This window comes from Gopherus flavomarginatus, chromosome 3 (genome assembly GCF_025201925.1).
Source record: "Gopherus flavomarginatus isolate rGopFla2 chromosome 3, rGopFla2.mat.asm, whole genome shotgun sequence".
Lineage (NCBI taxonomy): Eukaryota > Metazoa > Chordata > Testudines > Testudinidae > Gopherus > Gopherus flavomarginatus.
In genome coordinates this window covers 66,146,791-66,163,269 of record NC_066619.1, presented here as the reverse complement: position 1 = coordinate 66,163,269, position 16,479 = coordinate 66,146,791, and the positions used below count along the sequence as shown (strand labels likewise).

The 16,479-nt window shown below is 43.3% G+C and overlaps 1 protein-coding gene across 11 annotated transcripts in view; it reads right to left on the bottom strand.

Annotated features, from left to right (window-relative positions):
- Positions 1-15,216: 15,216 nt before the first annotated feature.
- The window catches only part of PAM (peptidylglycine alpha-amidating monooxygenase), an 843,699-nt gene continuing 842,436 nt past the window's right edge, over positions 15,217-16,479 (bottom strand). For all 11 annotated transcript variants that reach the window (XM_050945654.1, XM_050945643.1, XM_050945642.1 and 8 more), the window contains one exon: positions 15,217-16,065. In XM_050945654.1, the coding sequence (XP_050801611.1) occupies positions 15,878-16,065 (188 nt within the window). In that variant the 3' untranslated portion in view covers positions 15,217-15,877. The remainder of the gene's footprint in view (positions 16,066-16,479) is intronic.

Below are 16,479 nucleotides of genomic sequence, written 5' to 3'. Positions count from 1 at the left end.
TCAGGAATAAGATCAGACAGAGAACTAGGAAGCTGCCTCCTTTATTTCCCTCACTTCCCTGTAGAGCATCTGGCCTGGATGTTTTTCACCAGATACTAACTGGTCTTCTCTGTGTTAGTGCAATACCTAGCCTAGTGGGGCCCTGATCCAGACTGAGGTCTCCAGGCATCAGTATAATACAAATAATTAATGAGTGCTTTCATAGTTACAAGTGCCCAAAATAGAGAGCACCAAACTGACTATGTGTTGGACAGGAAAGTAAAGGGCTGAATGCACTAAAAGGAATAAATAGAATACATGATACTAATATTTCATATTTCCTGGTAATTGCACAGTGGCAGCTACATATGAGCTCCTCAGCTCAGCTGACTAGATCCCTCTCTGGGTATATATAGTCAGGAAGATATTTAATAGTTTTAGGCAAATTAGCAAAAGGATTTGGGAATTTCTGGAGACTTTTTCAAATTTGCCATAAAAGCCAGGAGCAAAATTGGAAGAAAGGCAGGAGAAAGCCTGAACCATTGCTGCAGGTAGGGTTGACAACCAGCCATGCTCAAAGAAGTATCATAGGAATACTTCCTACACTTATTATAGAAAACTTTTCTACTGTTTGTGACATTCAATGAGTTCTGTCTTCCAGGAGAAAACTCAGAGCCACTATTTCATCAAGACTGACTGCCCCCTCTATTCACTGCACATGCATTTAATTTACAAGGGGACATGCCTCAACTTCCCTAGTCAATTCTTTAAAAGATGGTTTGTGACAATTGTGGTGTTTATAACTAGAAGGGGGGAAAATGGAGCAAATATGTTCAGGGAATTGAGAGAGAGAGGAAGTTGGTGAATTCCACAGTACAGAAACATGAAAATGTTTCTATCTGGTTAATGTACTAAATTATTTACATATACAGTTAGTTGAAATAAATGGATGGAAATTCACTATGCTATCATAAGAGAGTTTTGTTCAATGGTCGATGTGTGTTTAAACAAGGGAGACCGGAGTATAACAATGACTTCTTGACCTTGCCATTTCTTCTGCTGGGGGTGGTTATAAACAGACTATCCTAAAATGTTTACTTTTTAAGTACAGACAATGTATGGACAATTCTTAGCTTTCTGCAGTAGGCTTAATATTCTACAGTGGAGAAGGCTGTTATGAGTCATCATGTGCTTTTCACAACAGGCAGCTCTTGGAAATGTCATTCTTCAGGACCTGATTAATTTCTTATTCATGTGTACAGCCAAGATCCATGACCTTCTGTGACACGTAGTTATTTTAATGATCTAGCATAATAAACTGTTATCACAGAAACCCCTCCTGATATTTCAAAAGTAGGCAATGGCATATGGCATACGGCATGTTTTTCTTTTGGGAATGGAGCTGATGCAGACAATTATTGGACTAGCTAAAAATAAGATGGGTGAACTCTAGAAGCTCAGCAGGCACTGGAAACAGAGGAAGGCAGCACATCAGCAGCCATCATAATCTGCTGGCTTAAGTTTAGTGCACTTCTCTGTCTTGCTCTAAATTCAGTCTAAGGAAATGCTGTTAAGACACTGATGGTAGGAATTGTTTTAAATTAAAAGAACAAAAAATGATGAGGGACAAAAGAGAATTTAACAGTGTCTGCCGAGAGAGAGAGATAATGTTGCTCTGTAGCACATAAAAAGAATTTCTGGGCCAAGGTAGAATTTTTTTTTAAAGACATTATCCTTTAGACATTTCTAACCAGAATAATAAACAATGTCAGAAGGAAGTTTCCATCAAGTGGGAAGAATCCTCTAGGAGGGAATCTTAGATAAAAACACCTCATTGTGGAGGTGTGAATGATTACCTTTGTCTATTATTCTTGACAGAAATGGTCCCTTTTCAGATCTTGCTTCTTCCTATGTGACTTTTTATATATTATTACACACCAAAACATACATTCTTAAAGTTGCAAAGTCAGACGTTCACAAGTTAGGAAATGCTAGAATTAAGGCTGCCAATGCAACCTTAATTCAGCCCCCCCAGGTATCATACTGCTTACACTGTGTTTAATTACATAGTGACATACCACTTTCTCCACAGGATTCCCTGCCTCATTTAGTGCCACAGGCCTACTTGATCCATATGTTCACAGCAGATCCCTATCTACCAAACCAAACGGACCTCCCACTCGTCAGAGGGGAATGGGTGTAAAAGACCATAGGAATCCCCTGAGCCTAGGAGATGACAAATGAGAAAACAGAAAGTGAATGTTCCAGAATAGCACATCAAGCAGAGAACCACTAACAGCACCCACTGCTCCTCAAAAAGAGTCCAGGGAATGAGTGGATGCCCCCAGAGAAACTCTGCCCAGAGATGTAATCAAACAAGTTATCATAAGTGGGACCCACAGTTGCAGTCACAAAAGGCATCACTACAATCCAACCTCCTCCTTCTTGACTGATAGATGGCCATCCAGGGCTAGGCAAAGGCTAACAAGAAGGTCCAGAGACTTTGTGGGGCCATACATAGGCTGTGACTAAATAAAAAAACTGCAAGGGAAAAGAGCAGTCATCACCCTCATCGGACCTACTCCACCAGGGCCACTTCCTACCTGCATCGAGCAGCTGGAGCTCCCAGTCCTGGCTCCACAGGTGAGACCATCATGATGCAGGTGGGGAGGAGGGAGGAAGAGGAGTGAACAGAAGGCAAAGTTGGGGGAAGAGGCAGGGTAGGGGCAGAGCCTCAGGGAGATGCTGGGCATGAGCAGTGCCTTGGGGAAAGAGGCAGGGCAGGGGAGGTTCTACCTCCCTGGAGCACAGGGTGGGGCAGCCCCAGAGCCAGCTGGCCCATCTCACTGATTGTAGTCCAGGAAGTTTCTTTCTTTGGTGACACCACCCAGGACCGGTCTCCAACATACTGAGGGGGGCCTTTGCCACCTGTGCTGTGAGACATGGATTACACAATAAAGGTTCATAACCTTGGCAGCTGTGATGGACCTGGTTACAGAGACAAACTTCCAGGGACTGGATTTCCTGGAAGATCACTTGGAGGCCCCTGCTTACCATAAGGGAGTGCTCCTCATCAGGGGGCCAAGATTAGTTCCACCTCGGCACCAACAGGGGGACAGTTGGCAGAAAGTCGGGGGGGGGCGTTTGAGGTCTCCTCCATAAGTGACTCTGAGGTGGGTGACATCACCCCTTTCACCCCCACTGCCAGAGCCGCCTCAGCCAGCTCTACCTGCTGGACTTTCTTGAGGGGCATGGAAGCAGGCCCAGCTGTGGCCCCCCAGAGGCCTTATGGGAGACCTTCTGCCTCTGCTTGAGGGGGAGGTGCTGGGCCTGTGCCTTACAATTGCTGCATGTTACCTCCATAACCAGTACCCAGACTTCTGTGGTGGTGTCATTAGAGAGCTGGCCAGCAGGGGTAGGTCCAGGAGGCAAGAGCAATGGGATCGGGGCTTGGGGAGGTAGGGAGGGATGGTGTGCCTCCAAAATGTCCTCTCCTGGGCTCCCTGGCCACTGCCACCCCCTCCCTTTCATCAGCTGTAGGGTCATCTGGGTGCAATATTGGGGGCCACCTCTGGCACCTGAGCAAAATTGTTGGCTGGTGGAGGATGAAGAGGTGTAACTGACTGGGTAAAGTCACTGGTGGTGGCAGGGTTGGCACCATTCTGGGTGCTGGGACGACCCAGTGTTTCTCCTTGTTGAGCCAAGGAACAGTCTTTCCAGACGTGCCCCAAAGTCCAGCAGAAGAAGCACCGAGCCTTCCAAGAATAATGGATCTGGTTTAGGGCACCAGGAAGTACCCCTCCAAACTTCTCCCGCCACAGGCAACTGGATGGTAACTTGCCAGCAGAACAAGAAGACGTGAGAGAGTGTGAGGTCCTTATAGCCCAGCAGTGGAGACCAGCTTTCCCAAGTTGGAAAGGGGAAGCAGAAGGGCAGCACTGGGGAGGAAGGGTGAGACAGAGATGAGGACACACCCAGGTCCTCCAAGGCCTTGAAAGGCACAAAGAGGCCCACCACCTCTTGGGAGTGTTCTCCAATATCAGGCAGAAGACAACCTTCCCATATGTCTTGGAGGCAGCTGCACTGGCCAAGGGTCCCACCACTCATGCCAACACCTACATATAGGTTTCTATGCGGGATAAGGTGGCCAGCAGGAGGCAATGGAGGCCATGCTTCCTCATCAAGATGAGGAATGGGTCCTGGCTGCTGTTGATGGTAGAGGAATTAGAGGCAGTAGCAGGCAGAGGGGCTGTGGCAGATGGTGGTGGGGTTGGGAGACAGGGCCATGGCCACCTGGGCCTACACCGTGGGGGCTGAGACGCAAGCTCCCCCAGAGCTGCTGGAAGGGTTTGGAGGGGACATTGGGAGTCACAGCCAACTGTGGACAATGTGGGGGCCACAGCAGTAGCCCCTTCTGCTGATTGAAGGGGCTCCCTTAGCAATGGTGGGAGGTTTGGCATCAGAGTCCCTACTTGTGACAGCTGCTGCTCACAGGGGGCACTGATGGGCCTGGCAGTAGTGATGTGGTGGTAACCATGAGGGCAGATGGGGGAGAAAGCTGAGGTGGGGCAACAATGGTGGCTGGGGATTCCCCAGGCTTCCCCCTCCATGAGTGAAGAAGCTAGAACAGAAGCCTCACACTTGGCTGAGTTGGGGAGTTGGTCAACCATCGAGGGCAGGAGAGCAGAACCACCACCAGAAAGGAGGATAGAAATAATAAAGGGAAGGGGGATAGGCAAAATGGAGGTTGACCTGTTTTGCATTAGGGTACTTGTGTGGTAGGAGGGTGCAGACAAAAACTGGGGGTGAGGGAGGGGTTAATGAAAAAGCAAGGAGGGTGTGGGGCACAATAGGCAGTGTTGGGGCACACTGGCTCCTCTGGTTACATTGGTTTAGTGGCTGCTGTAAGAGTGAGGGGTGCAGTGAATAGAGAATGAAACAAAATGGTGGGGGCAACCACAAGTGCAGGGAAAGCACAGGTGTCGGGCAAGGGACACAGGGAACAAACAGCAAAAAGGCTGACAGCTGGGCAGGTGACTACCAACCATGAAACGGGCTCAGCAGTGCAGGTAGAAGACAGTAAAGGGAGCAAGGGTGGGGGCAGAACAGGCAAGTAATAATCAATAAGTGGAAAGCAAGTAACAAGCAGCAAAGTGGTGAGGCAGGTAGCAAACTGTGGTGGGGGGAGATAGTAGCAAACTGCAAGGAGAAGGGGGCCAGTCAAGAGTGGGGGGTAGGAGTTTGCAAACCACAAGGAAGAGGAGTAAGTGGGCAAGCAGGAGAAGGCAGCTCACCGGTTCAGTGCAAACTGAGGGGAAGAGGGAGAGGGAAAGTCCAAGGTGGTATGTTCACTCACATGTGCTTGTGAAAGTATCTCTGCTGCAACCATCCCAGAAGGGGTGAGTGGAGGCAGGCAGTCCAGCAAGCAGATGGTCTTCAGTAACCAGAGCAGGAACAGATGGACTAAGAGAAGGGCTCTATGCTGCTCCTCCAGGGCGAGAGCAACCACCTCAGTGAAGCAGAAGCTCAGCAGCAATGGCAGACCCCACCCTCAGAGCCACAGGTGTGAAGGGATTGAGGGAGGGGATTGCAGGGAGAGAAAGGAGGGTCTCATGGCTAATTCAGTTGAACGCTGCCTTGGAGAACTGGATTATACCTCTACTACAAAGTTCCTATGTGATACCGGACAAATCATTTACACAAACTCTCCACAGGTCATCATTATTGGATGTTTCTCATTTTCTGCGTGCCCACTTGAGAGCTTGGGGGTCTGAGTTACAGAAGTGCTGTGCACTTGCAGCACCTGCAACTCAATAGGAGCTGTGCTTTGAACATATAAAGTACCATAGGCGTAGTTTCCATAGGCTCAAGCACATGGAAAAAAAATAGTGGGTGTTTGGCAGCTTGCGGAGGCACTTGAGGGAGGATGGAGAGCAGTGGGTGTGGGGGGGAGGGGTTGGAGCAGGGACAAGAAGAGGTGGAGTGAGGCAGGGCCTCAGGGGAAGGAGCACAGTGCGGGTGGAGCATCCCCAGGGAAAAATAAGTAATGCCTATGTAGAGTATCACATAATACTAGAGACTCCGGTTCCTCAAGTGAGGCACCCAAAATTAATGGACACTTTTCACAATTTGGGCTTAATCTCTCTGTCCCTCAGTTACCCATGTGTAAAATGTGAACAGTATCCATCTTGTGCTCTGAATGAGGAATCTGGTGAGAAAGAGTAGTACGGGATCAAGTCGGCATAGACAGTATCATAATACACACATAGCAAAGGACTGAATTTAGGTTGCAAAGTCAGCCATAATTCTGGCATTTCCTGATTCTGGAGTGTTAGACTTTGCACCCCTAACAATCTTTTATAGTAATAGTAACTCCTCACTTAAAGTTATCCCAGTTTACGTTGTTTCATTGTTACGTTACTGATCAATTAGAGAACGTGCTCATTTAAAGTTGTGCAATGTTCCCTTCTAAAGTCATTTGGCAGCTGCCTGCTTTGTCCATTGCTTGCAGGAAGAGAGGCTTGTTGCATCTGGCTGGTGGGCTTGGAACCAGGGTGGACCAGCAGCCCCCCTATCAGCTCTCTGCTCCCTAAGTTCCCTGTGCAGCAGCTGCCAGCAGGCTATCAATTGCCAGGCAGTTCAGCTGTCCCTCCCTACACTGCCATGTGCTGCTCCTGCACTTTGCCTTGGAGCTGCTCCCCAAGACTCCTGCTTGCTGAGCAGGGGGAAGGGGAGGAAGAAGGGGGGCTGTCAGGGTGTCCCCCTCCCCCTGCACCCCACTTACCCCATCTTCCATAGAGGAGGGGGGACACACAACAGGGCTCAGGATGGAGGGAACTTGCTGGCAGCAGCTGCAGTCTCAGCAAGCTGATCTAATTAACAAGGCGGTGTACTTAGAGTAGGGTCAGTGTACTTAAAGGGGAAATGCACATCACACACGCTCTCTCTCTCTGGGATGCTGTCTCCCCTACCTCCATTCCTGGTGCCTTGCAGAGTGTGAGAGTTAACCCTTGAGGACTCAGCCAATTGCTAGTTCATCATTTAGCAGTAAGGCATTCCCTGGGAAATATTCCACCCTCTGACTCCTCCACCTCAACCAAGCTTCACAATCATCATCACTGTGTTCTAGTATTAAATTGTTTGTTTAAAACTTATACTGTGTGTGTCTCTATATATAATATAGCCTTTTGTCTGGTTAAAAAAAATATCCCTGGAACCTAACCCCCTCATTTACATTAATTCTTATGGGGAAATTGGATTCACTTAACATCATTTCACTTAAAGTCCCATTTTTCAGGAACATAACTACAGTGTTAAGTGAGGAGTTACTGTAGTTTTGGAAATTATTATTTGGACATGATACACCTTGACTTTAGCAAAGCTTTTGATACAGTCTCCCACAGTATTCTTGCCAACAAGTTAAAAAAGTATGGATTGGATGAATGGTCTATAAGGTGGATAGAAAGCTGGCTAGATTGTTGGGCTCAATGGGTAGTGATCAATGGCTTGATGTCTAGTTGGCAGCTGGTATCAAGTGGAGTGCCCCAGGGGTCAGTCCTGGGGACGGTTTTGTTCAACATCTTCATTATTGACCTGGATGATACACTGGATTGCACCCTCAGCAAGTTCACAGATGACACTAAACTGGGATGAAAGGTAGATATGCTGGAGGGTAGAAATAGGGTCCAGAGTGACCTAGACAAATTGGAGAATTGGGCCAAAATAAATCTGATGAGGTTCAATGAGGACAAGTGCAGAGTCCTGTGCTTAGGATGGAAGAATCCCATGCACTGCTACAGACTGGGGACTGACTGACTAAGCAGCAGTTCTGAAGAAAAGGACCTGGGGATTATAGTGGATGAGAAGCTGAATATGGGTCAACAGTGTGCCCTTGTTGCCAAGAAGGCTAATGACATATTGGGCTGCATTGCGATTGCATCCTATTGCCAGCAGATCAAGGGAGGTGATTATTCCCCTGTATTCGGCACTGGTGAGGCCACACCTGGAGTATTTCATCCAGTTTTGGGCCCCCTACTATAGAAAGGCTGTGGACAAATTGGAGAGAGGCCAGCGGAGGGCAACAAAAATGATTAGGGGGCTGAAGCACATGACTTATGAGAGGCTGAGGGAACTGGTCATATTTAGTCTGTGGAAAAGAAGAGGGGGGATTTGATAGCAGCCTTCAGCTACCTAAAGGAGGGTTCCAAAGATGATGGAGCTAGATTGTTCTCCATGGTGGCAGATGACAGAACAAGCAGCAATGGTCTCAAGTTGCAGTGGGGGAAGTCTAGGTTGGCTATTAGAAAAACTATTTCACTAGGAGGGTGGTATAGCACTGGAATGGGTTATCTAGGGAGGTCGTGGAATCTCCATCCTTAGAGGTTTTTATCAGAGGCTTGACAAAGCCTAGGGTGGGACGATTTAGTTGGGGTTGGTCCAGATGACCTCCTGAGGTCTCTTCCAACCCTAATCTTCTATGATTCTATCTATATACAAAATGTGGTTGTATTTCTTCCTTACAAACTTTGCCACAAGGTGTCAGTCACTCACTGCAATAGTTTAAATAAAGAACTGTATTGTAATGCTAGTCAAGTAAATAAATGTGGATGAAAACACTGTAGTAACCATTAGAAACAGATGTGGAAACATATCACTGTAGCACAATTCTCTCCCAAACTATATTCTTGACAAGAAAGGGAGGGCACAAGTACTTTAATTTTTCATGATTCTTTATATGGTTTTATGCCATTATCAACAACCTAACCACTACAAAAATACCAGTTTGGTATCTTGCAACTTAATCTCAGAACATAAAACAAACCTTCCTATCAATGAATAGCCAATATATGCATTCAGATACATCACTTAATTTCTCTGACTGCTGAAACTGTGTGCTCTGCAGGGTATTACACAGATGATATACTAAAACAATACATGGGGTACAGCTTTCCAAAATGAAAAAAACTAGGGCTCCCATAATAGGAGAGGTGGGGTGACTGCATTGCAGCGGATGGTTCTTGTGGGTATCTGGGAGATAAGCATGGGAAAATGAGAAAGAGAAAAAGGTGCCCCACCTCTCCCTCTCCTTCCCAAATGCCTGGCTCCAGTGGCTTTGACTCTACATGTTGGAGAGAGCTAATTCAAGGACTGAGAGCCAGGGTTGATTCAGTGAAAGTGCTTGTGTGGGGAGAAGATTGTAACCTACATCTGTATACACCTGATGACACACTATCATTTTCATGAGCTCATCCAGCAGTTGGCTCCTTTAGGTGGCCAATTTGGAGGGGTTTATATAAGACAGGCTCTGAAAAACACCAGGGCAGAAACTGAAACTGGACATTATTAGTATCGTTTGTTTCCATCTCTTCTTACTACACCCATAATGCTCAGTTTTGAGGGACATATGGCTCACTCTACACTGACAATACAGCATAAAAACTGGAAATTATGTAACAGTTGGTTTATGCAGTTCCTGCCATTACTAAACATTGCACCAAACTCTAGGTATGTTTTGCAATTTCCTCAGCACACTGCACGTCTTCTTGAATGCACACTTGAAAACCCATTGCTATCCACATGTGCCTCACCTACAAATGGTTGTGTAAGTAACATGTGACTGAAGCCCACTCAACCTGCTCGTTTTCAAATGTGGGACACAATAAATGACCCAAAATTAACTATAAACTAGCACAAACCATTCAAGCAAAAAACAAAATATTGGGATTTATCATTTTAATGTAAATGGCTGTCTCTAGAACCTCAGTTTGATGTTGTTTTGTTTCTGGTGTTAATAACTTTAATAAAAGCGAGAGGATACCAAAGCTCTGTGGAATGGAATTACAGAGTGACGTTTGAGAGGTATATGCACATAGCTTAAAATCTGCGTCCCTATAGTTTCATTCAGTTCTCACCTACAGTGTACTTGTTGGAAGAGTTGTACAATGAAGTCAGCTAGGTCGGTTAGGTTCTCAGACAAGCTCCAAAAGCAGAAAGAAGTTGCAGGTTTTGCAGAGTGAAATAACAGAGATCACTGCAGAATACAAACCCTCCCTGTATGATAGTAAATTCCTCTCTGCCGTCCCATGGTGTTCAATTGCACAGATTAATCTAAATATTACATAGGAACAATGGTGGAAAAGTATCAAAGAAAGGTCATTTGAACAGACCATTCATGCAAATGTTGAATATTTTAAAATCACATTTTACAATAATTCACAACGAATCTAGAAGTTATTGTATTCATTCTAGAGTAAAAATGTTAGATATAAAAGTAAAATAATGGGATGGTAAAACTGTGCTGAGCAAGCTGTGTGTTGCTATTTTAAACAGAAAACATGTTCTACGCATCATAGGCATTTCGCTTGTGCTCTTCTTTGTAACATCTGTTAGAGGCATGCAACCACACTGAAGTGCAGAGCCAGAATTTGACTAGCGGATCAGAGATGAATTAGGCGTCCCCTATCTAGATTCAGGAACAGCAGTCTGTCCCCTTTTTCCTGTTACAGCAGTCACCCGTTACACACAGCTGTCATAAACAGATAGCTAAGGGTTAATGTCTCTTTCACCTGAAGCACCTGACCAGAGGACCAATCAGGAAACCGGATTTTTTCAACTTTGGGTGGAGGGAATTGAGTGTCTGTGTCTTTGTTTTCTGGCTGCCTGCTTTCTCTGAGCTTTGGAGAAGTAGTTTCTATTTTCTAGTCTTCTGTTTCCAAGTGTAAGGACAAAGAGATCAGATAGTAAGTTATATGGTTTCTTTTCTTTGGTATTTGCATGAATATAAGTGCTGGAGTGCTTTGATTTGTATTCTTTTGGAATAAGGCTGTTTATTCAATATTCTTTTAAGCAATTGACCCTGTGTTGTATCATCTTAATACAGAGAGAACATTTGTACTTATTTTTCTTTCTTTTTATATAAAGCTTTCTTTTAAGACCTGTTGGAGTTTTTCTTTACTTCAGGGAAATTGGGTCTGTACTCACCAGGGAATTGGTGGGAGGAAGAAATCAAGGGGAGATTTGTGTGTTGGATCGCTAGCCTGATTTTGCATTCCCTCTGGGGAAATAGGAAAGTACTTTTGTTTCCAGGATTGGGAACGGAGAGGGGGAGTCCCTCTGTGTAGTTACACAGAGCTTGTGTCTGTGTATCTCTCCAGGAGCACCTGGAGGGGGGAAGGGAAAAAGGATTATTTCCCTTGGTTGTGAGACTCAAGGGATTTGGGTCTTGGGGTCCCCAGGGAAGGTTTTTCAGAGGGACCAGAGTGCCCCAAAACACTCTAATTTTTGGGTGGTGGGAGCAGGTACCAGGTCCAGGCTGGTGGCTAAGCTTGGAGGTTTTCATGCTAACCCCCATATTTTGGACGCTAAGGTCCAAAACTGGGACTAAGGTTATGTCAACAGCAGGAGACCAGAATAATTGTGCAGTATGTCACAGGACATTGTTTCAATAAGAAAAGCACATTTAAGAGAACAATGTCACGGTGTTTCTGAATGTTTGATTTAATCCAGTGTAGCCCTTATTTTTGGCTTGCTCAATAAGCAGTGACCTTAGCTAGTTTTTCTACCCAAGATATTTTATGTGAATATGTTGCTAGCACATTTGGATAAACAAACAATTTTTATTAATACAACACTTCTTCTACACTTCAGGATGTCAAAGTTAGAATCAGGACTCTCAATTTGTCAGACCACGCTGTTTTATTAGCACAGCGCTCTGCCAATAACACCCAGATAATGTGAGAGTGGTCATGCAAGACCCAAACAGTCTTATTTATATAGATAAAAGAGCGGAAATTAGACAAAGGGACAAAGAAAGCAAAACAGTAAAATTCACCTGGGGCACAGCATGCATATCCTACTTCCTTACTAACTCTTATCGATCTAAGGCTAATACTTCACCAATTGCCCTTAAACGGTGCAATTGTTCTATGTTATTGTCTGTATTTCTGACACCTGGATTGCAGTATTCCAGCAATTTTGCTTAAAGATACAGACAGCATTTCTTTAATCCCTTCTATTTTCACAATATAATTCATTCTACTTTCACAAGGGTAAGGCAGCAGAAAACTGCAGGCTTCTCCTGCCACGCCCCTCACAACTCTACCCAGCCCCCACCATTTCATGCCCCTATGTGACCATACCAGGAATCATACTAGGGAACTAAACAGTTGTCTGAAAGAATGCACATAAATCTAGCTTAGTGGAGAGCAAGAAACTTGCAATTTACCACATTGATCTATAAATCCTCATTAACTGCTACAGTGCACTGCTTAATTGGAAAACTCTACTTAACCAAGTGGAACCAATTTATACCTAATGATACTTTATAGAAAGGGGAGCTGCTTAACTGAGATGTAATTTCATTTAACTGGGACACCTTCAGGTGACTTAGTGGTGCTTAGGTCTGTCTGCATGTCTCAGTCTCATGCTGGTCTGTCCATTGGCTCTTCTACCACGAACCTACAGTTGCCTCCTGTTTGCTCATTGTGAACCACCTAAATTCAGAGAGGCCACCTCTCCGAGCTGCCCAACACAAACTCGGGATAAATAGCAGGCTCCTTCCCTACCTTATCCAAAGTTCATGGCACTATTCACTAATGGGAGAGGATCACTGCAGCTCCTCACACAGAAGTGTTGCCAACTCTCACAGTATTTGGTATTTTTCTTAAAGCCCCAGCTCCTAGAGCCATGTGATTATATGAGAATCTGAGCTTTCAGCTAAAAAGTCTAGCCCTCACAGTGGCTGAGAAAAGCTCACAAAAAGTGAATCCACAAGACAATTTTTTTTAAATCACACTATATTGTCAGTCATGATTTTTGAAGGCTTAGAATTGGCACTTCCTCTACTGTTTATTACTGAAAAAGCATTTTCTGTTAACCGGTGGACATCTGCTGTCAGTGAGATTAAAGGGCACATGCTATGTAAGCCAATTCTACTTTGACAACAAATAACTAATATTCTTCTTTCAGTAGATAACACATGGTTATTCTTTTAACAGATATTCTTTTGAGAAGGATTTGCTGGTTTATTAAACAGAATTGTGTAAAAAGAAAACTCTGTTCTATTGTTTTCCTGCATGACTTTTCCATTGCATTTTACTGTTAGGTACAGCAAAATTTAGTTCTTTTTACTGAATCTTTCTTCTACTCATTTAGGGCTAGATTGTGTTATTAAAGCACAGTTTTGAATAGGAAAAGCCATGGAACTGCAGTGTGGCAACCCAGCCCTTTGGAGATTACAGTATGTGCCCTTATCCAAAGCTAGCAATGTAATACTGGCAAGTGGAGCTATATTGTGCCTGAATTCAACCATTTTTGGAATGGCTTACACCAGAGTAGTAGAGAATAGTCCCTGCATGGTGGAGAAAGAATAGACAATTGTTTTATGTCTTCCTGATCTAGTTTGTCCTGGGTTATACTTCCATTTAAACCATGTTCAGTTGCACCCATAGTCAGTGATGCATAATTTTTGTAGTGTAGACAGGCTCAAGGAAGGAAGAGAAGGCTCGTATGTGCTCCACCCAGAGCCACATTGGAACAAGAGGTGGTCACAACCTGGCTTTTAAAACCCCAGACTATTTTTGATTGGTTTCTACAGAACATTAGTGACCCAGGTTTATCATTTTTAACAAGTGTTAAAGAGGGCTCCAATTTTAACAACATTCAACAAAACAATAAATGGACCCAACCTAACATCTCCTGTAAATAGTATGGTGCCTTTATGCTTTTTGGTCAAGTATGTGTTCTCCTGCACTCAAACTTGATGGTGATTTTCATCTAAGAAAAAAAACCAACAACCATCAATTGAGATGAGTTTGACAACCCAGCTTTCAGATGGAGAAGTTATACACTGTCTTCCTCACTGCAGTTGTTTTCAGGTAATATTTAATTACAAGCTAATCTCTGAGTGCATTTCCATATATTGTGGCTCCCAAGATAGTTAGCTCACAATTGCTAAATCTAAACATTAGAAAATGGACAGGCTCATAACAGCACGTTTAATAAGAGTGCACATGCTCAGATGCACTCTTGTTATTAAAAATAAGACCTTGTCTTGTCCAATAATACAGTACCACCAGGGGTCTTACTGTATTAGTTAAAAGTTGGGCAGTTCAGCTCTCACATCGCAAACCAGATAACATCCTTGCACCTTAATGAGGTACCCTCAATGGTTATGTATTACTTTTTTAGGTTTCATCATGCTCAAATTCTCATTATTTTTGCTTGTATGCAAGTTTAAGGAGAGCAAATGGCTCAGCTATAACTATGTTTCACTCAAAAGAACACTAATGCTCTCCAGGGTCCCAAGTGTGAGATAGAGTCATGTTGTTAGGGAAAAAAACAGTACTTACAGAGCTACAGCATCAGCACTCTAATAGCCTGGAAAACTGTTGCATTTTGGGAGTTTAACCCTGAAGAGTTATCACTTCTCTTCTAAGAAAAAAATAGACAAGCGTAGTTAAGTTTTTTTAATCCTTTGTTCCAGAAAGAAGAGGTACAAGGCCTTATCTGGCTAGGGATGGATCAGTCTGTTCCAGCAATACGATATATTTGCCCCCAAGAAACCTCCTTAAGTACTAGCAACAGCCCATTATAGTACATGTGATGAAAGTTATTTCATAGGACCCTGTAGCAATTTTTTGTTCTATACTCTCAGCCTGTATGTGCAGATTTTAAATAAAATTAGGTTAATCTATGCCTCTGATCCTCAAAGGAGACTGATGAATCATGACAATGTCATACACATGAGTCACTTTAGATGACTCACACATTCAGCATAATCATCTAGCAAGTCTTCAGCAAATATAAAATAGTGAGTCATCATATTGCAGAAATGAGAACTGTGTTGCATGAATGGGAGAGGAAATTTAGAGAACTTAGGAGTATCAGTTCTATAAGTAAACTAATACTAGTTCCCTAAACTAATTAATTTGCATGTGCAATCTGGAGACACAGGTTTCCTCTTAGTGCTGATCATGTTTTATTAAAATAAATACCCTGCAGTTTTGATATACAGGCAAGATTCCTCTTTAAATGTTTAAATTTGATTTTATACATGTATGTAAGTTATTAGTCTTGGGGTTTTTTTTCCCTTTAAACCCGCTACATAACAAAATATCTTCCAACTCATACAAAATAGCATGTTTTTCACTGTATGAAGTGGACTGTGTTTTGTTACAAAAGTTGTATACAAAAAACCTTCAAATATGCAAAAATTCCAAAGTACACTCTGACAGCAAATGCTCTGCGAACACTTTATTACACAAACTACATTCAGCCTCTGAAAATAGTATTTTAACAGTAATACTATCTAAAAATAAGACATCTCAGAAACACACCAACTAAGGAGGAAGAAAAAAGAATTAAATAGAGACTTTTTTTCCTCTTTCTCAATGCAATATTATGTTAGTGATTTTAAAAAAATAGAAGAAGATTTATCAGCTTTGTTTTCTTATGGCACTGTATTTTTCTCTGTACTGCAATAGTTTAAGGACACTGAACAGAAAAGGCACAAAAGAAAAACTGACAACTGAAAATGTTGTGCTAAACCAGATAATGGGACTTATTTACAAATACAGAAAAGGTCCCAAAACAGAAATGAGAAAATACTACTACTTTAAATCAGTACTGCCATTAAAAGAGGATTGTTTTCTTTTATTAAGATGTTTACATAAAGACAACAGCACTGATATGAAACTTCCACACACTCCTCCACTTAAAAAAAAAATAAAACGCCAAACCAAACTAAAACCAAACTAAAACCAAAAAATCCCAGTGTACAGCCCCACGCAGACTAGTACAGTTTACAATTAAATACACAAAATCTTAAACGTGCTAAAGGGAAAAGGAATCTGATGTTCTTGGTAGAATCGTTCAATGTAGAAGAAATCAAAGGCTGGTTTCAGGATGAGGAAGATACTGGTGGGGGTGGGGGAGGGGGAGCTGAATACTCTTCTTCTGAGTCTGTACCATCGTCTTCATCTTTTTCTTGATCGCTCCCTTCAGTACTAAGTCGGTCGAACCCTTTCCGACTGTAGCTTTTGTGGCTTGCAAAGAAGTTCCCAAGGTTAAGACCTCCACTACCTTTTCCTGTAGAAAGGAAATACCCGAGTTAAGCTTTCCATTACTGAATTTTAAAAAAATTCCTACCATTCCATCCATTACCCACTTTAATGACCCTTATCCTTTCCCCAAAAGTACTTTCCACCAAGCCCTCAAAGAAGGCCAGCACATGAACCATTTTGGGAAGCTAGACACATAGGATGTGGCAAACAAAATTACCAATTTTTTTTTTTTTTTTTAGCGCTTCTATTAGGATTCAGCTATACAACTGTCTGAACAGTATCTCTTGTGTCCCTACCAGTCTGAACATAATTAGCAATCCTAGAGGTGGTGCTTCATTTAATTCACTATAAGAAACAGGGATAACTCACTATGACAGCTATCGGCTTCTCGGTAGGAATGGCAGATCATCTTGAGTGTATAGATAAAAGGTGGTAGGAG